Source organism: Squalius cephalus (genome assembly GCF_949319135.1).
Source record: "Squalius cephalus genome assembly, chromosome: 1".
NCBI classification, from domain to species: domain Eukaryota; kingdom Metazoa; phylum Chordata; class Actinopteri; order Cypriniformes; family Leuciscidae; genus Squalius; species Squalius cephalus.
Window position 1 is genome coordinate 34,354,534 of NC_137122.1, and position 18,476 is coordinate 34,373,009.

The following is an 18,476-nucleotide window of genomic DNA, read 5'->3' on the forward strand; positions in this document are numbered from 1 at the left end:
TAAACATTGGGCTGCCCACTTTAAACTGCCTGATCAGCGTTGCACGTGTGTGTGATTTGAGCCTCTGGTTTGCAGTCTGGTTATTTTGTGAAGGTTGTGCATGTGTGTTATCTAAACTGTGTCTGTTGTAAATAAAGATGCACAATAAATATTATGAATTCTATGTCATTTCCAGCACAGATGGAAAGATAATGTGGTTGCGGCTCTTCTTGAGAAGGTGTGTTTATGTATGTTTGTGGCTAAAAGCAGCAAATTCACTGCTAGAGGGGTCCATAGTCCCAGTGCTGACCTCTAGTGCTGAGACAGAGTCAGGGCTGATATCACTGTGGTTCATTTAGACTCCGTATAAAAATAATATAGATTTGCAGACTCAGTTCTCATCCTCAGTCATTGTAATTGCATGGAAATGAGTCAGTAACCAGCATATTTGTTCAAAATGTCTCCCTGTGCCTTCTAAGGAAGGCATATTGTTTTTTAAAATGTGACACACGAATAAGTAAAAAATGACAGAATTACAATTTTTGGGTGAAACTAAAACTTTAAAAAGCTTGATGAGCACTTTTTGTTAAATACTCCAAGACTCCACTATCATTTCTATTATATGATTACTTTAAGTACTTATTACAGAGGATAATAACTCGCTTAAGTATTGTGTCTTTTGTAAATTACTATTAAATCATTTAAGTTTAAGGCTGTCTAGTTATTTTGCTATGATCTAACTCTCCTCTTATTGTTTCCTGTTAGGATGAAGAGAATGGGAATGGAAAGGGTGAGTCTATCTTTTATATTTCTTTGTTTTTAAAAAGTCTCATTCACATCGTGTCAATTGCAGTCATTTCAACTAATTTCTTATAATTTGAAGATGATTTGTCACTCATCTTCAAAATTATGAGTTGACTAAACTTGGCGTCACTTGATGAACACTTTGTTTTTCAGATTTTTCTGTGTTTCTTCCACTTACATATATATTATCTTCTCTCATCTCTCAGTGATTGATCTGAGATTTAAATTGTGGCATAAGCAAGTTAGTGTCACATGGTAAATGATCAGGGAATTTTGTTGCATTGCACCCCCTAGAGCAAGTTTCCATTCATGCACACTAAAGTTGCCCATCTGCATTCAAATCAGTCTGGTTTAAGCAGGGTTACAGGAATGAGCACAACTGATATGAGATATATACCATATCATTTGCAAGTTCTGTCATATGAAAAATGTTTAATCATTTCCATATCAAACAAAACGGATATCATATCGCAGTGCTATATACCAATGTACTTGTACATGGAAACAGATTTAATAGAAAACAGACAAATTAAATGCATGTCCAGATATCCAGTTTTTGATCATTTTCATGGCACCCAGAATATTTTGTTGTATATTATCTGAACATGCAATATATTAAAAGAAAGATCAGAGCCTATGATTAAAAAAAAAAAAAGTTTTATTCTAGCTTCATGCAATTTTTTTCATCAACACTTTAATGTAGGTAAGTTTCATTAAAAAAGCTTAGAAAATCGCTTTTTTTCCCCCAAAGACAGCAACGTGCATAAGCAATGTTTTTAACGCTTGTTTCTACTCCTTTTTTTGCCTGTGTTTTGATTCGGAGATTCTCTACTCTTTCAGAAGATGCGTAATAGCGCCCAACTACCGCATAACACTGAAAATGACAAAAGCCGGAAAATTCAGTCAATGGCGGCGAAGCATTGTCTCATAAATGATGGAAAATTTAGTCCATGGCAGAGAAAGTGTTAATTTATTTTAAGGAATTATTTAAACAAAAATAAAAAAAAAAGGTTTGAATGAATGACTCACTCATAAATACTTCACATGAATCAACATCCAGAAAACGAATCTCTGGAAGTAACGATTTAATGACAAATAAAAAAAATTGCCCCTTTTTGGCATAATGGTGTTTTTGCTACAATCTTTATTTTGAAGCATCAAGTTACTTTGTGACAACTGCTCTCTCGGGTCAGCGGAAAATTTGAATGTTCCACTGTGATGATCGTACTTGTCAAAGGTTTAATAGACAGCCGAATCATTGTCATTTAGGAATAAGATCACGGAGGTGTTTTAATTTAGATCACAATCATTTAACGATTAATCGTGCGTGCATCTACACACAGTCCACACACAGATTTGTGAAATGAAAGCCTCAAAGTTACTAGATAAGTTCCGTATTACTACCTCAACCTGTTTGTTGACTGTTACTGTCTGTCTGTCCTCATCTTATCATTTCATCATGATGAGACATTGGCATCAGTATGAGCAAAACACATTCCTCAGTGCCAATCTAAACATCTGTGTATGTGTGTGTTTGTGTCTCTCTGTACAGTGAAGTCCACTAGTGAAACTATTTCTTTATTTGCCTTTCTTTGCCTAATCTTTATTCAATTTTCAAATAAGGCTACATGTTTTATTTCTTTTAAAAAAAGAAAAGAAAACAACAGTACTGTGAATTTAAATGAACAAAAGTAAGTATAAAAAAAAAAAAGTTTTTTGTCAAAGACAAATATCCCTAATTGGAGGTGATCCAAAGAGCATCTTGAGCTTCAATGGAAGAGCACTGTCTTTATAAAGTGTCACATTAATTTACTTATTTAATTAGTGACCTAGAAATAGTCAAAATCTGAAATATTTTGTACTCATTTTACATCATAATGGTCATCAATATTTAAAAAATGTTTTCATTAGATTTATTAGATTTTGAATCCCAGATTCTTTTTCCTAGGTCGTATTTAGAGCCACTGTAGTTGCTATCGTTTTTGTACAAACTATGAATTTACTATGTGCTATGTATTTGTCTATGGTTGTGAACAGGGTTGTGTTTGTGTGTTTCGTGCAGGGCTTCATCGGAGTTGTCTGGAGCCCATGGACACCATCTTCGTTAAGAATGTGAGGGAGAAAGGCCCCGCCCACCAGGCCGGCTTGTGTACAGGTAAAAGAGAGAAGAAAACTGTGTGTGCAGCTGAAATTATATGTTCATAGAAACGACATGACATTAGACTAATGGCCCGTCCACTACAATGTTCGCACAAATGTTTGATATGAAAATTCGGTGGAGTAAACATTTTAATTTCAATGAATAGCTGTTAATGTGTCTGTTCAGAGTCAGACTGATACAAACGTCTGACACACACACAAAAAAAAATTATGAAGAGAGGTTGTAATTTCCATCTAACTATGATTTGGACATTTGGGAAATGTTATCCAGTGTTTTGTTTTGTGTTGAACGGATATGAGTGTAACTGTATGGTGGGCTGTAATTGATGGTATGTGTGTCGTCCTGCTCTCTCGATTGCCCAAGACAATCTTTTCCTAAGAGAGACCAAAAAGATTCAACTAAACTATAAAGAAAACTGGCCAACCAATAAGATTCACATTTTTGTTCACATGCCCAGAGCCGCTGGCGTTACATAAAACTAAGACTTGGTGGCTCTCATGAACAGACTTATTTATTAGGAGATAGTGAATAGCAGAGGAAGAATCCAGATCCGGCTCTCTTGTCTCTGTACTCTTGTATTTGTTTTTGTTTTTTAAACATCATAGTAAATACAAAAATCAGTCCGAAAATCTGAATGGCCGCTTGAAAACTTTTCTTCTCTGTGACAAGCGAGTGTCAGAAATAGGAATTTGCATGTTTTTTTTGTGTACCTGTGTAACCAAGGTATTTTTGCTTTTCTATAAGCACCATCTACTGTCCGAGAAAGAATTTGCGGTTTCATTCAGCTCATCTGCGTTTTTTTTATTTTATTTTTTTACACATTGGTCTGAACAGACAAATCGCATATGATGATTGGACCAAATTCATGTTGGAGTGAGATGGCCTTGAGTTTTTCAGTTTCACTAAGTTAACTAGGCGGTGCAAACCTCACATTACCCTGAAATTCAATGGAAAGTCAAGATAACTATAGTCGTCGTTGACGGTTTCAGTTCTGAAGAGTTTTTAATCTACAGTTTACACATTGTGTTTGGTGTGCGTGTGTGTGTACCCGGCTTTGCGTGCATAATGATTTTAGCTTTGATTATACCCACCCGGTGCACTCGTGTGCACACACATGTGATCTCTTGTTATGACTTGCCCATTTAACTCGATGATGATCTGTTTCTTCTTTAGCGCCCGTCACAGATTCACAGGAATGTGTCTTATTATGTCACTATACTAAGACATTTTTGAAGCGCCGCTATGGCATGACACACTTGGTCATGCTTCCTGTGACTAAACATGGATGGTCCACTTTACTCTCTCTGTGTTCAGACAAACCGAGAGAGTCTATGAACAGAGTGAATTTGAACTTGAGAAAGAAAAACCGAGTGTAGTATGTTTACCATATTTGTTACAAGTATCTATTCTCCAACACACAAATGATCTCTGATAGATTAATATAGCCTCACTAATTTCAGACACATTATGTTTTCTATCACTACTAGGTCCAGGTTATTATTTTATTTTTATTTTTTGCTATTTTATGTGATAATTTTGTTGTAAATTCAACTGAATGGATACATTTGTTACATGGAGCTAAGAGCAGTTAACCGCATAATCAGATAATACGCATGGGGGCGTGTAGAACTACATGAGTGATCCAAGTCTGCAGAAAATGAGTTTTCCGAGGAGCCCGTGCGCACATCTTCCATGTCAACACAGGCAATGAATGCAACAGATCATGCTCTACCTCTGATTATTGTATTTTAATATGATTGGTAATGGGAGGCTCAGCCTCTATTGACTCCTCTGACGGACCGCCGCTGGTTTGAGTTGATCCCATAACCTAACCCTGACATGAACCCAAAACACACCCGTCATCTAAGGAAAACAGAGCGAACACATGGAATGAGTCTACTTAATCTTTATTATTCAAACATACTAACTGCACACTATCTCTATGTAAAGAATGTTGCAAAGTTTGCTTTTGAAAAATAAACTTTAAAAACACTAAGCCCAATTATAAAATGACTCATAAATTATACTTTTGTATAATTTATTAGTAAAAGTAGTAAATAAATACTTTTGTGTTGATGACACTAATAACAAAATGTACAATATTGTTCAAAAGTTTGGGGAATATTTTAAAAATGTTTTTGAAAGTAGTCTCTCTTATGCTCAACTAGGCTGCATTTAATTGATCAAAAATACAGTGAAAACAGTAATATTGTCAAATAGGAGTAAATTTAAAATAACTGATTTCTATTTTAAGTTTTAAAGTTGTATTTATTCCTGTGATGTCAAAGCTGAATTTTCAGCATCATTACTCCTGTCTTCAGTGTCACATGATCCTTCAGAAATCACTCTAATGATGATTTTCTGCTCAAGAAACATTATTATTATTATTATTATAAATGTTGAAAACAATTGTGCTGCTTAATATTTTTGTAGAAACAGTGATACATTTTCTCAGGATTCTTTGATAAATAAAAAGTTTTAAATAAAAATATTTTAAAATAAATATTTAGCTAAATTATATTAATTTCTTAAAAATAAAAACGTACTGACCTTAAACGTTTGGACAGTTACGTATTTGCTAATGTGTGAGTAGTACTGGTTGTTTTGGTATTAAGTGACTTTAATAATATTAAAGGTATAGCGGAGGATTTTCTTTTTCCGGGTGGATCATCAAGACTATTGGTCCTCCTAAGTGTCAATCATTCTGGTGATATGTTTACGTAAGGCCGTCGTACGTGCTCGTGCGCACGATTCACACGATGGCGCGCGCTCAAAACACAGGTTGGGCTTCCCACTGATGCCTCAGTCGCAAAGTTTCTACTTGACAGGTAAAGTTTGGCATGCTATTTGGAGAAATCCATTTAAAATCACTGCTAGTAAAAGTTAATGTAAGCTATGATTAGCTCGTGCATACGTTTAATAGGCGTTCCCTCTCGGGAGCAGGTAGAGTGTTGCGCATGTGCATTTTTTCAAAAAGTGGAGAGGGCGGTTCTTTTCTAAAATTCGGGAAAATCCTCCGCTATACCTTTAATGTTTCTGCTAAATGACATCCAGTATAATGGAACACATGTCTGTAAGGGGTACTTGAGCCTTATTGGTGGCTGTGCACATTAGACAAAAAATCAGTTGGGAAACCCTGCATTAAATGTTTGCCATATAAGTGTGTTTTTGTGTGTGAATTTGCAGGAGACAGGCTGGTTAAAGTGAATGGAGAGAGTGTGCTGGGTAAAACGTACTCACAGGTCATTGCACTGATTCAGAACAGGTGAGCTCCTCAAGTCAAACAGCATCAAATAATCCATTCAAAATAAAATAAAAAGTTCATTCCACTGTTGCGTGAGCTAATGAAAATTAAGTTTTCTACAGCTATCCAGAACTAGCCTGGGAAGTAAATGCATATGATGTCTTGATCTACAACAATGTTTAAATTATTGAGTTTAGAGTTGAACGAACTACATAACTAAAAATGTACACATGAGTCTTGTTCATGTGTGAATTTGTGACATACTGCATGTTTTATGTAGCAGGATGACCTCAGGCAGTGTTTGCTGTCTGGACGATTATGTGCATTACTTAGAAAGGTTATTACAGATAATCGGACCGAACTGACCCCAATGTAAAGGGTGGCTTTGAACTCAACCCAAAACTATTAATGGAAACTATCAAAGTTTTCTACTGTAAACACTACATACTGTATATATTCTTATTGAATCTCATGCTCTCTTGTCTTTTCAGTGAGAGTGTACTGGAGCTCTCCATCATGCCAAAGGACGATGATGTGCTGCAGCTGGTAAGTGTACGTTTGAGCATTTTTGCCTTTTCTCATACACCCACTCATATACATGTAACTAACTGTCTTAAGAAGTGATTATATTATATTATATTACTAAATTGTATAAATTTAATCATTTTAAGATTTTAATTTTTCTTGTTTTAAGCATAAAATTAAATTAAATGTATGCTTAATCTATTTAATATGTCTTTTGCCACTTTGGTTAAGTAAATGTATCTTGTTTTAAGGATTTTTTTATTGTATTTTTTTACCGGAGAAAAGGGTAAAAATAATGATTAAGAAAATATTTTGTGAACATTTAGCATTTTTAGAGTATAGAATTTAGGTAACTTCTTGGTCTAGTTTTATTTCCAAAGTATAGCTAGTAAGCCCACAACCTCAAAGGTGTGTTCACATTTCCCACACTTTTAAATGCAAAAGCACGGGTTTAACAACTTGAATATCTTGTAGTAGTCATTATAGAGCAATGTGTGAGTCAGTTGGTTGCTTCAGCAGTATCTTTGAAGCGCTTTTATGCAAGAACTCAAACATCAGTCATGTCGTAAGCATGCAGACGGTCATACGATTAACACACACAAACATACAAATACTCACAAACATGTATGTACGCTCAAACATTCCCACTCGCATATTTTCTTTGGTTCCACAAGATTGGACATGCAACTCACCAAAGGCAAAGGGAAACCTTTACACATGTGTGTGACATACATACACATGCTTTATACACACTTCAATAAATCTCCGTACGAGGGCACTCATGCCAGGCAAATTACCCATATAGCCTCCCAAGAGACCCCACTCCTCCTTACTCCACTATTCTTCCCTCCATGTCTTTCTCTCCTTCACTCTGTCCTTCTACACACCCCTCCTTGCACCCGCATCAGCTACATTCCAGAGATGACATCATCAGATATGTGGCCCCTCCCACAGGGTGGAGAGACGATGAGAGAGGGAGAGAGAAAGGAGGGAGTTCAAGAGCGTTGGGTTGGGTAGGGCTCACCATAGACAGAAAGAAAAAAAGAGATACCGAGAATAACAGAGAGACGTGACAACGAGACATGAATTTGAGAAAGCACAAATCAGGACATAAGAGGTAAATTCAAGCTGTTAAGAGAACAATATAAAGAAAAAGAGAGCCGTTCGACATATTTGAGCTTTAAGGAATGTTTCTCTCGATTAGTGAGTTTCAATTCTCTCTGTGTTGGTTGTATTTGCATGTATTAGCAGACTGCATGTACTATGCTGTGTTAGTCGATTTGCTTGTCTGCAGTCAGGACAGCTTTTCGTCAGCGAGCCATGTCTCTGATTTGTTAATAAATTCTTAATGTTGCATATGTTGAGTTTGTGTCAGTGTGTTTTGAGGTTAGTGTTGATGGAAGGCTGGTGCTTCTGGTCAGCTTGACTTCCTCTCTACAGTCACACAGTAGTCACACAAATCTGTTGAGTTTTGGAGTCAATGTCTTGCACATTATACTGCAATATATATATATATATATATATATATATATATATTAATCAATATTTTAGTCTTAAACATTTTTAAAACAAGACCAATTTCATTTTGCAGGTGATTTTTACTTGTTTTTAATCATGTAGCATGAATAAAGTATTTTTTTCTCTATTGTATTTCTCTTGCTTTAACCATAAATCTAAATATAAAAATGTAGAGTGAGTAGGGTCCGAAAAATTCAATATGTGAAAAAAAAAAATCCTTAAATATTAATTATCTACAAAATGTGCATAATTTCATTTAACAAAAATTGTATGTAAAATTAATTTGACTGATTTTTTTATTTTTTATTTTTTTGTTTTTTTACTGGAAAAACAAAAGATTTTTTGCAGTGTGGTGAATCTCACATGAATCTCTCAATGAATATATACATTTCAGTTTTTTTGTTTCCTGATGATTTTCATATCATTGAAGTAGCAGTTGCCAAAGCTGTTTATTAAAATCATTATATTATTAGCAGTCATCCCTGTCACCTAAATGTTTTTAGATTAGCCAGGTTTGGTTTTTAACGTGTGTTTGTGTTAGTGTTTGAAAAGTTGCATAAGCTAGTATTACACTGAAACTCTATTATGACACAATCGCATGATCAGTATATCGTGATGGTGTCTCATTGTCATAGAAATGTAATCTCTATGACCCCTTTTTGTCTACAAACTTTTCACCTATACCCCTTGAGGACTTTCTCACTCTCATTAACTTCAGCCACCCCTTTATGTTCTTCTAGAATTAAATAAGTTGTATTTCTCTCTTTCAGGCATATTCCCATGATGCCTACCTAAGAGGGAACAATCCATATACAGGAAAGGCCCAAAATCTTCCTCCACCACCCCCTGTTCTCTACCCTCCACGTACAATATCCCAGCCTCCTGAGGGGTACTCCCCCTCCCCTGCCCCAGCTTCCTCATACATGGGGCAAAACCAGCTGGATAACTGGAGCCGCTGGCCCGGCTCTTCCTCTGGTCCTTCTCCGCCCCTTGACAACCGGACAGTCACTTCCAGCAACGCTGTCTGGGCAGCTGAGGGCAGGAACTGTGAGCCAGGAGGTGTTAGTCACAGTAGCCCTGCACACCGAACTGAGGAGATCCAGTATGGAATGACTGACAGGGGACAACAAGCAATCGGACAAATGAGAGGACGTTCACACTCATCATCTTCCTCTTCAGGAGGAATTATGAGCCCATTGCATCATGCTCATTTTGCCAACCACAATGTGGGTACTGCCATGGGGCACACTGGAGGCCGCAAGGGAAGCCCTTCTCAGCCAACATCAACACCCCCATCCAGCCGCAGCGAACATACCCAACAAGCCCTTTCCAACTGGTACTACAGCCAGGTACCAGGCCGCGAGCGAGAACGGGAGCGATCTAGTTCTCGCTCCATGCTCCCACGCCATAGGAGTTTCTCACAGGACCGCCTGGGTGAGCTTGGTAGGGCCAGGCGTTCGCAGCAAGCAGGCTTTCCCCACAGTGCATCACAAGACACATTGCTACTGCTTCAGCAGAGCTCTGCAGCGTACGCTGATCCCTACAGGAACCAAGGAGACTGGCATGGCGAGCATGCATATGGACAGCACCCATCTGCGGTGGGCTACGGGCACAATTCCTCCGAAAACCTTCTAGCAACCCGGTACGGACACACGGGACGTTCACTGGAAACTCTCGACAGAGCTGTGGGGATTCTCTCACCACGAGTTGAAAGATCCACTTGGGTTCAGCAGCCGCCAAACAGAACTGAAGGATATCCGAGACGTGGTAGACATTGTGGGCAACACGCAGAGTCACACCAACAAAAACAGCCCCACCAAACACACCACCACACACCCCAACACCATCAACACACACCTCAGCATCAAAACCTCACACATGCAGCACACCAATACTCATCTCAGACTCCACAACCTCAGCAGGCAGCTCCACAGGCAAGACGCTTGCCTTCTTGCCAGAGTCTAGATGAGGAGCCGATTGGCTACCGTAGCTACAGCCCCTCTTTCAACCGCAAGACTGGCCGTATCCTGCAGCAGGCCCAGTCATTTAGAGACCCCTCTTATACAGGACCACGCCTCTGGACTCCTACACCCAAAACCAGTCCCCCAGAGGGACTTCCACCCTCGGCCGCTTCTTCCCCAGCCCCACCAACCACCTCCTCTACAACTGCTATTCCCACCCCCCCTGAAGGACAAGACAGAACTTACCGACCCACTAATCATGACAGAGGGGCTGGGGAACCAACAGGTGAAGCCCAGACACAGGAAGTAGTTCTGAGGCAGAAACCACCCACTGGCCGCAGGGGTGCGAACACCCATCGACATCCACATTACGCCATAGCACTTGACTCCAGTGACCCTCTACTCTTTACCTCTGACCCTACGGAGCCCCCTGCCAAAGCAGAAAGTGCTATTTCTCATCGTCGCACGAATGGAAACCTGCCACCACTATCCATAGATGATGACTCCCTCGCGTCGATTCCTTTTATAGGTAAGTCCCTACTGCTCAATGGCTTCTTTGCTGTCATGTTCTCCATTTCATCTTGTATATTCTTGTCTTTACATATACAAACTTGTTCCGTCCGGTTCTCGGTTTGTCTTTTCCCATCATTTGCTCACTCTGTCCTGCACATGGTTGTTATTGGTTGTCACAAGGAAACTGATTAACTATCCAGACACCATTAAAATAGACTGATGGGAATGTTAGAGAATGACTATACTTGTTTTAATAACTCACAACCCCGCTGGTCTTACCCTTCATTTCCTATGTCTGGTGAACCAATGTGCATGTCTATGCATTAGGTAAGGCTGGAATCTCCCATAGTCAGCCCGACAATATTAGTTGTCTGTGCTGAATCAGACTTACTGGATTTAAATTAGTCCTATTTTTCTTTCTTCCTCTTCTTCTGTTTCCACTTTTCCAGTGCCTCACCCAATTCCATCCCGTTTCTACAGTTCTATGCATTTGGTAGACGCTTCTATCCAAATTGACTCTATGGGAAATGAACCCATAACCTTGGTGGGAACACTATGAAGCTTAAGGATTTGATATCCCCAGATGTTAGCTAAATCTTACAAAACCAAATTAAAGAGACACTCTCAATAGGGGAAAAGGCTCATAAAGTAAATAATGTCTCAAGTTTTCTTTTAAAGGTAAGGTAAGTGTTAAGTTAGGGTTAATTTTACAGTAATTATGATTAGTTTTATTTGAAAACAGCAGATTTCTGTGTCTGTAGTTTGTAGGTTCGATCTGGCCTGTTGCTCAAAGTGATCTTGTCTCTGCTTGCCTTCATTACTAAACCATAGTGCAAGAGGAAATCTGAAACAAAATGGCTGGTTGAATGCAAAATATTCAAAACAAACTGTGATAGACATGTAGACACAAAAACTCTTACTGTTAAATGTGCTACACGGTTATATATGGTTGCCTATGAATCTCTGTTTCCTCTAATTATATGTTTATAGCACAGCTGGATTCAAGTGGAGTGCTATTGATTTAGCAGTTTCCTTAAAAGCTTTCAGTTGGTCATTTGCTTTCCTTTAACATTGCATTAGAAGTTGTAATGGCAGCATTAGAACAAAACCAATTAATTTTAGGGCTATTTCTTAGTGATTTTCTAATTGTTCTGTCATTTCACTGCTGGACATATTTTATGATCTGTTGTCTGATTGCATAAGCTGTTGTGAGTGCAGTGCTTTCATTCCTGATGAAGGTTAAGCCTATAACCACTTTGCTTTGCATAAAAGTGCCCCACCTTTAGCATTTAGCACAGAAGAGAAGCACGTTCCTGCTAATGCACACCTGTACAGCGCAACATGCCCCTCGCACAGAGTTAGAGCCTTCAGTTTGATTACATTTGTTTTTATGATCTTCCTTTCACTGTGTTTGTGTATATTTAGGATTATTGCAAGAATGTAACTACATATTTATGATGGGAGCAAGGGGGCGTGTCCCAGGTCCTGTTTTAGAGATTGATGAACGCAGAAAGGCATAACAGACTTTTAAACAGAGAGAACCAAACTGAAACTAACAGAAATGCCCACAAGCTGTGACATGTTACACCATACTGATAAAAACACAACAGACAGTCTGTCTTGCTCTACCTGCTATGTCAGTGGAGTTGTTTGTACTAGACCTTCTCTTTATTGATTTGGGGTGAATAGTTCTGAAACTACATTATTGTGTTGGTTTAATTGGATGTTTGGAGACATATGATATTCATTGCGTATGGCCATATTTATATATAAATCTACAGCACATGCAACCAAACTAAAACCTATTCACACCATTTCTGCATTTTCAGCGCCTATTTTAAAATTAAGAAGATTTTAGTCATTTTTATTTTTATATTTGTCGAATTTATTTTGAATTCATGGGTTTATATTTTCAGTTTTAAAGTTTTAGTAACTTAAACTTTGTAACTTAACTAAATATGTCTATATAGATTTTATAAAAAAAAATTATTATTTGTTTGAGTTTTTGTTATTTTTTGTTCGTCAAGTTAAATGAAATGAAAATTAGAATGATTTTAGTAAACTATAATAACCCTGGTTATTGCATAGCTTATTTAACATTGCAGAAAAATAACACAGCTAAATTTACTATTTTCTTTAAAGAAAAAACATTGTTTTTTTGAACATTATTTATTCCAGCCCACATAAGAATAATACTCCATCAATTTGTATCACTTCATGAACACGTTTTACTAAAACTTATACTGTTCATGGAAATCTCCAGTTCATTCCTATTGGAGGTTCTGTAAAGCTGGTCTCTGTTAGCAACAGTAACCGAGGCAGGCAAAGCTTAGTGAAGGGTCAGTTCATTCAGGTATCCAATATTTTTTCAGAGGAATGAGGAAAGTTTGAATTGTTTTGGAGTGAATGTAGTTGTTTCACCTAGTGTATACCTTTTGCTTTGTTGCATAAGACTTGTACTTTTTACAATTGTGTGATGAACTGAGAATGGCTGAAGGAAGGGTCGCAGGGAGCAGAGGTTTTGGGGTTAGGGGTGAAGGACACACACATACACACTCTCTCACATTCAGATATTACTGGACACAATCGACACACTCAGCTCTTTCTGCCCTCAATGTGGTCATTGTGTCTCCAATAAAAAGGGGAGGAGTCTTCACTCCACCAACCATTCACACACTAACATGCTATGCTATAAGCTAACTCACCAGTCTCCCTTAAAGCCCAACACATTTTTTTGGGAGAAATCCCTTCTCATCACACTTTCTCTCGGATTACAGTGTTGTCAGGCCTGGTTTAATTTTGATTTGTGACACTATAAAAGGAAACCTCACCATGTTAGTATTTGTGTTCTTCACTCTTTGGTTATGTCTGTAGAATGCATATCTTGGCCAGTGAGAGCCCGTTGGAGGTTATTTACAGCATCTCATCTGAACCTCAGAATACGACAGTTGCATGTGACTGATGTTGAAGCAGTACAGATGGATTCTGTATGTGCTAGTGTTGTACTGTATGTCCATGAAGTAGACTCTATGGTGTGTGTGTGTGTGCGTGCGTGTGCTCATACTCGGGCTTCAGTAATGAGGGCCTTTGTTAAACCCACAGAGCAGCTATTTCTGCCAGTGGCTGGAAAACAAGCACAGTCCAGATTCCACATCCTAGATTGGGAATGTTTCCGCCCCTGCTCCCTTTCTAGTGTGAGAGAGAGAAACAGTAAAAAACTTCAGAGAATTAAAAGACGGATTCACTTGATTTAAGATTTCATTGCATTTCATTTTCATTGCAGGTCGGTTGATGTGTTTGTGATGTAATCAATGTTAAAGTGATAAATCGATGAATGTGATGAATAAGAAGGAAAGGAGTGGATTCATATGGAGTCAGAAGAGATGGATGACATGAGATAAAGATAGTCAGTCACACTAGTATGACAGCTTTCAGAAACAAGAAGGTCTATATTATACCTGGAGAAAGCATTCTGTTTCATCTCAACCCCCTTAACCAGGTTTTATTGATTTAGTCACCTGAGCTAAATGTCATGTGATTAATTAAGCAAGAAAATGACATCATGATAAGACTGATTGGTCGATGACACCACAAGAACACCTTTACTTTTACTACAATTGAATGATTGTCAATGAAGAACGATGCTCAGATGGTGTAGTCAGATCTACCTGCAGGGCCCTGTTGTTTAGAAGGATCAGGATAATTTCTAAAATCTTTTTTTCTTTTTGGATCAAAGCTATCCAAATATCCACATTTTTATATAACACCTGTAAGGCTTATTCCAGATCAAAACCAACACTGGATTGCATGGTTCATTTCAGAATCATTTTTTTTCCTTCTTTAAACAGCCCATTTTGAAGATTTGATCTAGTCCTGTAGCCAAAATCTGATCAAATGACTTGTGCGCAGGTGCTAATAGGACCATGCTATCCAACCAAACCTTGACTTCTTGCTTAGAAACCCTGTTGTTCAGTGGTGCTTGTGCGCTGCTGCCACCTGATGGTGTGGATTGGTGTTGTTGCTGGTGGTTTGCCGGTTGACAGAATCTCCTTAGTCACTGATATACAAATGTTCTGCCAAATTGTGTTTTTGAAGTGATCATGTTGCCCCTGCAGGGCCAGAAAAACCTGACACAGCAAGCACATCCCTTGAAAACAGAGGGTTTTTTCAAAGAATTCATTTAAGGTGCCACTCATCTTACACGTGATTATGTGTGATTTTGAGAAAAAAAAAGACTTTGACAAGATGTATCTCTTAATGTGTTAGCTTAAAACGGTTAACGTTTTTCTGTGAATAGTTTGTTATAAAAGCATACCTGCAACAACCAACCACTTCCTATCAGTCACATACAACATTGAGCACTAAGCAAGAACTGAAACCACGTGTTAATACAAAGAGGACTTTTACATCTCATTTTCACACTAAGCACATTTCATGGAGGGCTACTACGAGTCAGGTACAAAATGCTGTTTGATTATTTATTCTTTCTCGTTTTTCTTATTTTAGCTCTCATCGCCATTCGCTTTGTCATGTATCACATACTTTAATGTTTTTAATTTAGCACATGACCAGTGGGTACACACAGATACAGTACGTACAATAGCTTCTCCTTACCTTCTTCTCTCTTTATTATTATATGTTTAATGTTGCGTATGAGTGTGTAAATCAAACCTCTCATTAGGTTGTGCAGTAAATTGAGTGTTTGGAAATTGAGTTTTATACTTTTGTTTGATCTGTATTTCTAGAGAGGAAGTCTCTCTTGTATTTTGGACTATTGTGATATCCGAATATATTTGAATTAACTGTGCAACACCATTTTGCTTCCCCTCTAACCTTTCCTTCCTTTGTTTTTTTTTTTTGGTTTGCCTTGTTTCAATCTTTCTCCTTTTACCAATATAACTTTCTTTTATTCTTGTCTTCCGTCTTTCCTTTTTTCCTTCCTTCCCTTTTTCCTCTCCTTTCCTCCATTCCACTCCTCCCACAGATGAGCCGACCAGTCCAAGTGCAGATCTGCGGGCACGTCATGTCCCCGCCTCCTCCGTCGTGTCCAGTGGCGGTATAAACTCCGCCCCTGCTGTGGCCACAAGCCCCGCCTCCCCAACCTTCACCTTTCCCTTCAACCGCCTTTTCTCCCACGGCAGCAGTGAGTGATCCAGAGAGAAAGAGAAACACTGTTACTACTAAATGATCAAATCAATGCCTGGAACTGTACATGAAAACATGGCAACAAAAATGTTATGCAAACATTCAGAAGCTGCATGCGATCGCCGTAGAGCTCCCCCTACTGCATGCGTAGTCACACTGCACAAATAAGTCAAATGTATGTGTGCATGCCGTACTGCATACTGCAAAAGTCCACATGATCGTTCGGTAATGCCCGTGCATTGTGTTCACCGCACTTTACTGAGACTGTGCTGAAGATCACCTCCTTCCCACCTCCTAATCTGATTACTCCCTGTGTCCTACCCAACTCCACACTAACTGTCCTTCATCAACTCTCTCTCTTCTCCTGTATAACAGCGTTTTGTCATTTTCACTGTTTGTAATGAATGGATGTCTCTCTCTCTCTCTCTCTCTCTCTCTCTCTCTCTCCATGAGCAGGTGATGCCAAGTCTAATCGTCGTTCTTCTTACCTGCTGGCCATCACCACTGAACGCTCCAAGTCATGTGATGAGGGGCTTAACGCATATAGAGAAGAGGGGCGGGTCTTCTCGTAAGTTTCGGGACTTTACTATTAGTATTATATAAAATATTAAAGGCAGCTTTGCACAGGTGTTTTAAGGCTGCTCTGTGTCTGCTCAAAATTCTGTGTAAAGATGTAATGCTGCATAAAAGCCAGATTAAATTATGTCTACTCTGACACACCTTAGCTCCTAGTATAAAAGTATACTATTAAAATAGCTGTGTAAATGCATTTCTGCCACCCCAGAGCAGCAGGAAAGAGTCTGTGTAAAGACACTTCACAAGTGCTTCTGTGCCACCTTTACAGTGTACATTTGGCATTAAATACTATTCACACCTCAGTAAGGATGTTGTTGTTTTTTGTTTTTACTTTTAAACACACTCTCATTGTGCTCTTTCAACAGGAGGCTTCCAAAAAGAGTCAAGAGCTTTTTTACTGAAGGGGTGAGTTTTGGTGAAACCAAAGTTTCTTCTTTCTTCTATATATATAGTCTTTTAAATGATATGTCAGTAAATATGTTAATGGATTTGTACTACACTCAGTATGAAATAAATATATTTTAATTTTTTTTTTCCCTAGGGAAATTGAATTTTTAATTATTACAAATTATTACTTTGTAATAACATGCATGCACAGATTAATCAATCTCAACAAGATTAAGGACATGCATTAAAAAATAAAAAAAAGGCTCTTTTTTGTTTCAAATTGACTTAAAATGTCTACAGCTTTAAATGTTCTCTTCCTGTATTCTGGTTCTTTGTATACTGTAGTTCCATGTCAGTGTCACATTTGTGTGTATCTCTGTCCTGTGTCATGGTTTAGTCTCTAGACAGTCTGGGTGCTGCTGAAGAGGCTCGCTCTAAACGACACTCTACCTCGGAGCTGGGCAGCATCAGCTACAGTGACGTGAAGAGGGAAGGATGGCTCCACTTCAAACAGATCCACACTGAGAAGGGCAAGGTAAGAGAAAGAGACCGCGAGATTAGGGTTAGTTTATAATCCGGGAGAGCAGTTATTAGTGGTTTAGATAAAGATGTGGGTTGGCAACCAGAAGGTTTTTGGTTCAAACTCGACATGCTATAAGTAGCTTGGGATAAAAGTGTCTGCTAAATGACTAATTAGTTACAGTACCTGTATGATCTGATGGATGAGATTTGTCTTTTCTCTCTCTCTTGCAGAAGGTGGGTAGTGCCATCTGGCCTTGGAGGCGGGTGTTCTCCGTGCTTCGGTCCCATTCCCTGTTCCTCTACAAAGACAAGCGAGAGGCAGTTCTCAAAGGGGCGGCGCTGGGAGGCGGGGCCGACGATGAGCAGCCAATCGGCATCCGGGGCTGCCTTGTGGACATAGCGTACAGCGAAACGAAGCGCAAGCACGCGCTGAGGTTGTCCACGCAGGACTTCTGTGAATACCTGCTACAGGCGGAGGACAGAGAGGACATGCTGGAGTGGATCAGAGTCATCAGAGAGAGCAGCAAGACTGACAATGAGGTGAGAGTACGATAATGATGTTACATAGAGGGCTTAAACAGAGTGAAATGGCAAGATTAAATTTGTTTACGAATGGCACTCGTTTTTGAGGTTGTCATTGCCAGTATAGGAACTAATGCATGTTGACACGGTGTTTGTGTTTGAGATCTGCTTCCTCTCTTACTGCTGTTCACTGTCAGCAGGCTTTGCTTTCACTGCCAGGTGTGCTAATAAATGTGAATATGGTCATAATACATTCGTTTTATTATTTTGAATCATGAAGTCTTTCCAATTATGTTGTTTTATTTTAGTAAATGAAAAAGTTTTCATTTACCTTTTGTTGTAGTTGTCATTACCGATAACAACACTGTTTGTTGGTTGATTTCCCTGAAGAGTGAACGCACTGTGGCTTTGTGGTTTGCACAGTCCAACATGGCAACATTAGCTCAACCAATGGTTGAGTTTAGGATGAGACAATTATTTATTTTTTCAATGAAATTGAAATGCTCCTTTGTCATGTTTGTCTGTAGGAATTGGGTTTCTCACGGCAGGCTCTCATAAGTAAGAAACTTAATGACTACAGGAAGCAAAGGTGAGATTGGAGACCATTTTTAACACTTCT

General features: G+C 38.7%; 2 protein-coding genes across 8 annotated transcripts in view; both read left to right on the top strand.

The window, feature by feature from the left end:
• Nucleotides 1–18,476, top strand: part of plcd3a (phospholipase C, delta 3a) — a 142,969-nt gene that overhangs the window by 83,799 nt on the left and 40,694 nt on the right. The window lies entirely within an intron of this gene.
• The window catches only part of arhgap23a (Rho GTPase activating protein 23a), a 69,017-nt gene that overhangs the window by 41,555 nt on the left and 8,986 nt on the right, over nucleotides 1–18,476 (top strand). For 4 of the 7 annotated variants that reach the window (XM_079872119.1, XM_079872118.1, XM_079872121.1 and 1 more), the window contains exons 3-13: nucleotides 745–769; nucleotides 2,846–2,938; nucleotides 6,131–6,209; nucleotides 6,680–6,740; nucleotides 9,002–10,721; nucleotides 15,690–15,848; nucleotides 16,307–16,418; nucleotides 16,792–16,831; nucleotides 17,211–17,348; nucleotides 17,567–17,875; nucleotides 18,385–18,446. In XM_079872119.1, coding sequence (XP_079728245.1) covers nucleotides 745–769; nucleotides 2,846–2,938; nucleotides 6,131–6,209; nucleotides 6,680–6,740; nucleotides 9,002–10,721; nucleotides 15,690–15,848; nucleotides 16,307–16,418; nucleotides 16,792–16,831; nucleotides 17,211–17,348; nucleotides 17,567–17,875; nucleotides 18,385–18,446 — 2,798 coding nt within the window. Of the gene's footprint in view, nucleotides 1–744; nucleotides 770–2,845; nucleotides 2,939–6,130; nucleotides 6,210–6,679; nucleotides 6,741–7,650; nucleotides 7,831–9,001; nucleotides 10,722–15,689; nucleotides 15,849–16,306; nucleotides 16,419–16,791; nucleotides 16,832–17,210; nucleotides 17,349–17,566; nucleotides 17,876–18,384; nucleotides 18,447–18,476 lie in introns of those variants that run through there. The other 3 variants (XM_079872116.1, XM_079872117.1, XM_079872120.1) reach the window with 3 other exon arrangements.